At 42.8% G+C, this 8722-nt stretch overlaps 1 protein-coding gene across 1 annotated transcript in view; it reads right to left on the reverse strand.

Moving 5' to 3' along the window:
* The window catches only part of LOC138350902 (mucin-21-like), a 33111-nt gene that overhangs the window by 10543 nt on the left and 13846 nt on the right, over positions 1-8722 (reverse strand). Inside the window, exon 2 of the mRNA XM_069302361.1 lies at positions 4758-5589. Within this exon, the coding sequence (XP_069158462.1) occupies positions 4758-5589 (832 nt within the window). The remainder of the gene's footprint in view (positions 1-4757; positions 5590-8722) is intronic.

Consider the following 8722-nt stretch of genomic DNA (forward strand, 5'->3'; position numbering starts at 1 on the left):
CACTAATAGCAAGTGCTATTAGGTCCTATAGAGCGCTTATACTTAAAAGACAAAATATATTAACCTATATAGTACCAATTTAATAGTGGTAATAAACCTCAATCAGGGCTCACAAGGTCCTCAGTGAGCACATGATTACGACATGAAAAATTATTATTAGCGACATTGTCAAGGTAGACCCCGAGTTGAAACGCGTTTCATACTGGTGACGCGTGTTAAACCTGGTGCGTAGGATTGACTCGGACTGACAACAAGGATTGACTAGGATTGACAACAAGGATTGACAAGGATTGACAACAAGGATTGACTGGGATGGACAACAAGGATTGACTGGGATGGAAAACAAGGATTGACTGGGATTGACAACAAGGATTGACTGGGATTGACAACAAGGATTGACTGGGATGGACAACAAGGATTGACTGGGATTGACAACAAGGATTGACTGGGATTGACAACAAGGATTGACTGGGATGAACAACAAGGATTGACTGGGATGGACAACAAGGATTGACTGGGATGAACAACAAGGATTGACTGGGATGGACAACAAGGATTGACTGGGATTGACAACAAGGATTGACTGGGATGAACAACAAGGATTGACTGGGATGGACAACAAGGATTGACTGGGATGGACAACAAGGATTGACTGGGATTGACAACAAGGATTGACTGGGATGGACAACAAGGATTGACTGGGATGGACAACAAGGATTGACTGGGATGAACAACAAGGATTGACTGGGATGGACAACAAGGATTGACTGGGATGAACAACAAGGATTGACTGGGATTGACAACAAGGATTGACTGGGATGGACAACAAGGATTGACTGGGATTGACAACAAGGATTGATTGGGATTGACAACAAGGATTGACTGGGATGGACAACAAGGATTGACTGGGATTGACAACAAGGATTGACTGGGTCTTGACACCTGAGAGGAGAAGGTATACACCTTTTCATCATCACTATTTAAACACATCTAATTTAACCCTAACTCATTACGGGGCTATTCATGCCCGTGCCACCTCTTGGGTGGCTTAATCTTAATCACTTAACCCATCTTAACTTGACCCAACCCAGCCTATAACCAACCCTGACCTAACCCAACTTATCCTAACCTAACCAATTCAAGCCAAACCACTTCAAACTTAACCTAACTCAAACCAGCCTGACTTAATCCTAACATTATCAATACTAACCTAACCTAACTGAAACTAAACTAGCCTTTAACCTAACCACACACAGGGGGGGGGGGGAGGGCTGACAGCTGAGTGGACAGCTCTTAGGATTCGTAGTCCATGAGGTTCCGGGTTCGATCCCCGGTGGAGGCTGTAACAAGTGGGCAGAGTTTTTTTCACCCTGATGCCCCTGTTACCTAGCAGTAAATAGGTACCTGGGAGTTAGACAGCTGCTACTGGCTGCTTCCTGGGGGGGGGGGGGTGCAAAAAGAAGGACGCCTGGTCGAGGACCGGGCCGTGGGGACGCCAAGCCCCGAAATCATATCAATGATAACCTCAAGATAGCCTAACTGAAACTAAACTAGCCTAACCTAACTGAAACTAACGAAAATCATGTATAAATTAACTGAACCTGACATCACTGAAATAAAAGAAAAAGGGACGAGATATGATTACCACATACAAAATCCTCCATACAAAAGAGAATGGAAAAAATAAAGTCGAGCTATGTGGCTTGTGTGGAACACAGACAAAAAAGGGGGTACTGGGGGGGGGGGGACACAGCTTTAAAGAACCCGAATGTGCCACAGAAACAATTTTGTTCAGTCGGAACAATGAGCCTCGTAGCCTGGTGGATAGCGCGCAGGACTCGTAATTCTGTGGCGCGGGTTCGATTCCCGCACGAGGCAGAAACAAATGGGCAAAGTTTCTTTCACCCTGAATGCCCCTGTTACCTAGCAGTAACTAGGTACCTGGGTGTTAGTCAGCTGTCACGGGCTGCTTCCTGGGGGTGGAGGCCTGGTCGAGGACCGGGCCGCGGGGACACTAAAGCCCCGAAATCATCTCAAGATAACCTCAAGATAACAAATGGAATGCGCTAAGTAGTGAAGTAGAGGAGACAGAAATGTGTTTTGTTTACAAATATTGTAAACATTTGAAGACACGTTTATCCTGTCTAATATAGTGCTCGGGAACCTGCAAAACCAGTCTATTTAAGATTGAGAGGCGGTACCACAGAGCCGAAGCTCAACCTAAATACTAGACGCGAGGACTTTAAGACAACTTATCGTATGTGTAAGAAGCAGAGTTACGACCTTCTGGCCACGTTCTCCCAGCTGGCGTTACGCTGTGACTAGGACTGTATGTACGTACGTGCGTATGTACGTACGTGCGTATGTACGTACGTACGTGCGTATGTACGTGTTTACGCTTCGTATTTACGCCACACACACACACACTAACGCAAAATTCCAAACACCCCCCCCCTCCCTTCTAAACGGGTGCTTTGCGTCACTTGCGTCTTATCCCTACGTGCATCTGCGTCGCTTCTCAATAGGTTCGCCGTTCATTGAAGGGCATTGAGTTAGGGCTGAAACCTAGGCCAGCTCTCCACACACACACACACACACACACACACACACACACACACACACACACACACACACACACACACACACACACACACGCACACACACACATACACACACACACGCACACAGGGGCTGAGCAGGTGCGTTCGTGTCTCCAAGTGAGGCTCCTTGCCCCCTTGACGCCTCAGTCCATCACCTGCTGACAGGTGTGGACCGACACCTGGCGACTCCTTGGTGGGGGGGGAGGTGGGGGAGGGGAGGTGTTGGGGAGGGGGGGAAGGAAGGGTGTGGGGTGACCCTGGTGGAGATGACTGTTGGAGATTTTCTATCTAAATTGTTTGATCAAAAGGAGTGTTGGAGATGGTGGAGGTGTGTGTGTGTGTGTGTGTGTGTGTGTGTGTGTGTGTGTGTGTGGTGTGTGTGTGTGTGTGTGTGTGTGTGTGTGTGTGTGTGTGTGTGTGTGTGTATGTGCACGCGCGCGTGTGCTGATGGAGCCAAGAAAACAGAAGAAGACTATACAAACACTTCAGTGTTGCAGTTACAAGTTTATATCAACATCAAACTAACAAAACTCAACGGAAAATTTTAAACAATTTACAAACAAATTAATAGACCAACTGATGACCAACAAACAAAAAAAATAGTCAAACAAGTACATACCTCGACACACGCAGCCAATTTAATTAAAATCTTGCATTTCACAGTCACAATATAATATATATATATATATATATATATATATATATATATATATATATATATATATATATGTATATATATATATATATATATATATATATATATATATATATATATATATATATATATATATATATATGTCGTACCTAGTAGCCAGAACGCACTTCTCAGCCTACTATGCAAGGCCCGATTTGCCTAATAAGCCAAGTTTTAATGAATTAATTGGTTTTCGACTACCTAACCTAACCTAACTTTTTCTGCTACCTAACCTATAAAGATAGGTTAGGTTAGGTAGGGTTGGTTAGATTCGGTCATATATCTACGTTAATTTTAGCTCCAATAAAAAAAAATGACCTCATATATAATGAAATGGGTAGGTTTATCATTTCATAAGAAAAAAATTAGAGAAAATATATTAATTCAGGAAAACTTGGCTTATTAGGCAAATCGGGCCTTGCATAGTAGGCTGAGAAGTGCGTTCTGGCTACTAGGTACGATATATATATATATATATATATATATATATATATATATATATATATATATATATATATATATATATATATAATATCCTTGTTGGAGCAAGAGAATCATTACTCGCACGAGCGCCTTCGACCTTGCACGGTGCTAACAGCCTTAAGTCATGATGGTAGTTAAACACACTGACGTCCTCTGTTGATACCTGCTCTCTAACCGTAGCCAACCACCCCTATCCTTCTCTATCCTTCTCACTATCCCACTCCCCCTTCCACACACTCTATACACATCTATTCCACTTTGAATCTATCCCCCCATCCCGGCTCTCCTTCTCCCATTTGCTCTATCCCACCTCAATCATCTCTCTTGGATATAATACCCTCTCTATAATTAATTATATGATATTATATGATATATAATGATATATTTACCCCTCTCCCAAGTGGGACTTGCAACCAATGTGTGATACATCAATCAATGAGGTGTGTGTGTGTGTGTGTGTGTGTGTGTGTGTGTGTGCGTGCGTGTGTGTGTGGCGGGGTGGTATTGTGTGGGGGTTTCAGAGCCTCGGGTGAGAGGGAAGGGGTGGTGGGGGAAGGGGTGGTGGGGGAAGGAGTGGTGGGGGAAGGGAAGGGAAGGGAAGGGAAGGGAAGGGAAGGGAAGGGAAGGGAAGGGAAGGGAAGGGAAGGGAAGGGAAGGGAAGGGAGAAGGGGAAAGAGGAGAAGGGGAAGAGGCAAGATATTCCAATTGAACTTGAAGGAACTTCAGAATCTGCGCAAATATTGGTAAACAGTATTATCTCAGTATAGCATGAAAGGAGAAATAGTTTAGAAGAAGAGAGTTCTGATGAATGAGCGGTTTCGTAAATCTGACTGGTTGAGTGTGGGGGACAAATTATGTCATATGCACTCAAAAAATTGAGTGAGAGGAAGTATTTTGTTTGCTTTTGATTGCGTTATGTTCACTCACAGGAATGAGTGATACTACCCAATACTGTCTTATCTTGTGGTGTGACTGCTTACAGAATGACTGCTCACAGAATGACTGCTTACAGAATGACTGCTCACAGAATGACTGCTTACAGAATGACTGCTCACAGAATGACTGCTCACAGAATGACTGCTCACAGAATGACTGCTCACAGAATGACTGCTTACGGAATGACTGCTCACAGAATGACTGCTTACAGAATGACTGCTCACAGAATGACTGCTCACAGAATGACTGCTCACAGAATGACTGCTCACAGAATGACTGCTCACAGAATGACTGCTTACGGAATGACTGCTTACGGAATGACTGCTTTTATAATGACTGCTTACAGAATGACTGCTTACAGAATGACTGCTCACAGAATGACTGCTCACAGAATGACTGCTTACAGAATGACTGCTCACAGAATGACTGCTCACAGAATGACTGCTTACAGAATGACTGCTTACAGAATGACTGCTCACAGAATGACTACTTACAGAATGACTGCTCACAGAATGACTGCTCACAGAATGACTGCTTACGGAATGACTGCTTTTATAATGACTGCTTACAGAATGACTGCTTACAGAATGACTGCTTACAGAATGACTGCTCACAGAATGACTGCTTACAGAATGACTGCTCACAGAATGACTGCTTACGGAATGACTGCTTTTATAATGACTGCTTACAGAATGACTGCTCACAGAATGACTGCTTACGGAATGACTGCTTTTATAATGACTGCTTACAGAATGACTGCTTACAGAATGACTGCTTACAGAATGACTGCTTACAGAATGACTGCTTACAGAATGACTGCTCACAGAATGACTGCTTACAGAATGACTGCTCACAGAATGACTGCTTACAGAATGACTGCTCACAGAATGACTGCTTATATAATGACTATATATTACCCAATGGAAATTGAATATCCTTATGTGTGTTTCTTAACATTAGCAATTTGCAAGTCGAGCGCCCTAATGCAATTTAATATAATATAATGATATAATGTAATGCAACAATGAAGTAGTGCAATTTTATGTAAGAGTGAAACTTTAAAGCATTTCTCCAATGTAATGTTGTGATGTAATTGGAATTATAATCATTGATATATTATGATTTAAAACAACTGCTCTTCACGAAGTATTAAAATAAGGAGCTGACAACTGAATTGGAGAAATATTAAAATGATTTTTTTTTGGTGGTTCAATTACTTGGGCTTGCTGGTAGAGCAACGGTCTCGCTTCTTGCAGGGTCGGCGTTCGATCCCCAATGGTCCAAGGGGGCTGCATGGGACACCTTTTTTTTGCTCGCTCCGTCCTTCTACCCCATCTCCTATCCCGACATCCCATCCTCTTAAATGGATAGTATTTACAGCAACTAATTGTTCAAACGTTCAGATCAAAGTTTACTGTTGATCTAACGGTATATTTTGATTTGAACACCATCAAAATCGACTTTTGAAAATAAAAATAAAAATTACGACTTTTAATACCGAAAATATGCATATTAGTGAAAACGGTGATTGGTCAGCTTTTGCCAAAATTCCCCCCCCCCATCCTGCAGTTTTCAAAATTCGATGCCTATCGGAAATATGATTTTTGAGAGTGATTTTTGAGAGTGATTTTTGAGAGTGATTTTTGAGAGTGATTTCTGAGCGGTATTTAGAATGACTGCACGTTTAACGTTTGAAAGTTCACGTTCTGTGCTGTTGAATTAGCCAAAATATCATGCTAATAAATCGAAAATGTAATTAAAAAAAAACTTAACCTGTTCCAACAACCGTAGGCCTAATACACGTTATCTCAGGTGGCCTGATAGTACATACATGTATCATACTAGGTCTAGGAAGCTTTAGTTATGGTTTTTAGCCTTTTTCTCTTATACTGTAAATGAAATAGTGCAAAATGCAAACCTTTTTTTTTTTTGCGGGGGAAAATTTATTGGGGGAGGGATTCCGTTCCCTCCTTCCGTTCGTTCTATCCCAGCTTCTTGTCTCTATATATATCCCTTTCAAGTGCTCTGTAGGCCTACTGATTGAAGAGCTTTCCCCCTATCCTTTCCCCCTATCCTTTCCCCCTATCCTTTACCACAGCTGTGTTCTATGCAAATAATTGATCCATCTGGCTTGGCCCTAGACTGAGTCTGGACGTGATTGCATCTAGATTATGTATAATCTAGTCTAATCTCTAGACATACTCCAAGGACAGGTGGGTATAGTGGGTTGAGGGAAGGACAGGTGGGTATACAGCTGCAACAGAGGTATAGAACCAGCAGCTGTAGCTTGGAGAAGGCAGAAGTATAGAACCAGCAGCTGTAGCTTGGAGAAGGCAGAAGTATAGAACCAGCAGCTGTAGCTTGGAGAAGGCAGAAGTATAGAACCAGCAGCTGTAGCTTGGAGAAGGCAGAGGTATAGAACCAGCAGCTGTACCTTGGAGAAGGGAGAGGTATAGAACCAGCAGCTGAGGGAGAAAGATAAGATAGAAAGGGACATAAGTCTACCAAACGGGATTAGAAGAGGTCAGGGAGATGGACGTAGGGAACGAGAGATATTTGGATAGGAAAAAAGTGAGAGGATCAGTGACAGGTGTAGGAAAAGATTTAGTATTGGGAAAGAGAAGTGATGGGAGTTGGGGAGGGGGTTAGGGGGTTAGGGCTGAATTTAGGGGCTGGGAATGGGGTCATAGTTAAGGTAGTAAGAGATAAGAACACAAGGTATAGGGAAGTAGAAAGGATTAGTGTTGTGGACCAGAAAATATATTACAATATTTAGGTAAGTCTCTGGAAGCACGACATCGGCAGAACGTAACTACCAGGGCTGTATAAACAGCCTGGTTAAGAGGATCGCGAACGAGACACAAGTACGTTTATGCCAAAGTCGAACCTTCCTTAAAGCTTTCGCAATCTGTAAGAAGTTGGGCGGAGGCGATTTGAGTGACCCGGCAGCCTTAGAAGCTAATGGTCGGAAAGTAATATATTGTGTGACAAGCTGAAGACGTGGGCGTCTTATAGAGAGGGGGGGGGCAGAAAGGGGGCCAGAAAGAGGGCCAGAAAGGGGGCCAGAGAGCATGGCACAGATTGCCGGCAGAACACGAAGTGTTTTTGCAGTTCTGATTTCGACCATGACGTATCTCGACAAACGAGCCATCAGGTGTTGTGTGTGTGTGTGTGTGTGTACTCACCTAATTGTGCTTGCGGGGGTTGAGCTCGGGCTCTTTGGTCCCGCCTCTAAACCGTCAAAATCAACTGGTGTACAGGTTCCTGAGCCTACTGGGCTCTATCATATCTACACATGAAACTGTGTATGGAGTCAGCCTCTACCACATCACTGCCTAATGCATTCCATAGTGTGTGTGTGTGTGTGTGTGAGAGAGAGAGAGAGAGAGAGAGAGAGAGAGAGAGAGAGAGAGAGAGAGAGAGAGAGAGAGAGAGAGAGAGAGAGAGACTGGTGTATGATCAGTATTGATCAATAATCTTGATAAATCTTGATATATTAAATATAGACGTAAACTAAAGAGCAATATTGCGAAACACAGCTGCAACATTGGTCGTGATAAAGACAGATAAACGGAATGAATAAAGGCGTAGAGAAGATAGCAATAATGCAAAGGAAATGAAGGAGAGAAACAAAATAAAAAAAAAAACCATAGATCAAACTAAGAAAACAAAACAAGATAACGTGGAACAGATACAAGTGGAGGATAAAGAGAAGCAAACGAAAAAAATATATAAATTAAAAGATAACAAGAAAGAATTTAGAAGAGAAAAAAAAATAAATATAAGAAAGGAGAGAGAGAGAGAGAGAGAGAGAACAGGGAGAAAAAATAGGAGAAAATTTAAATCAAATATGAAACCGAAGTGGAAAGAGGAAGTGTTAACAATGGGTTAAGATGCAACCTGAATGGGGGCGGGAATGGGGGATGGGGGACGGCGGAAGGGGGAAGAGGGGGGGGGAATGGGTGACCAAGGGGGGAGAGGAAGGGAAGTTTTACCATGAAATGGGGAG

Source organism: Procambarus clarkii, chromosome 47 (assembly GCF_040958095.1).
Source record: "Procambarus clarkii isolate CNS0578487 chromosome 47, FALCON_Pclarkii_2.0, whole genome shotgun sequence".
Classification (NCBI taxonomy): domain Eukaryota; kingdom Metazoa; phylum Arthropoda; class Malacostraca; order Decapoda; family Cambaridae; genus Procambarus; species Procambarus clarkii.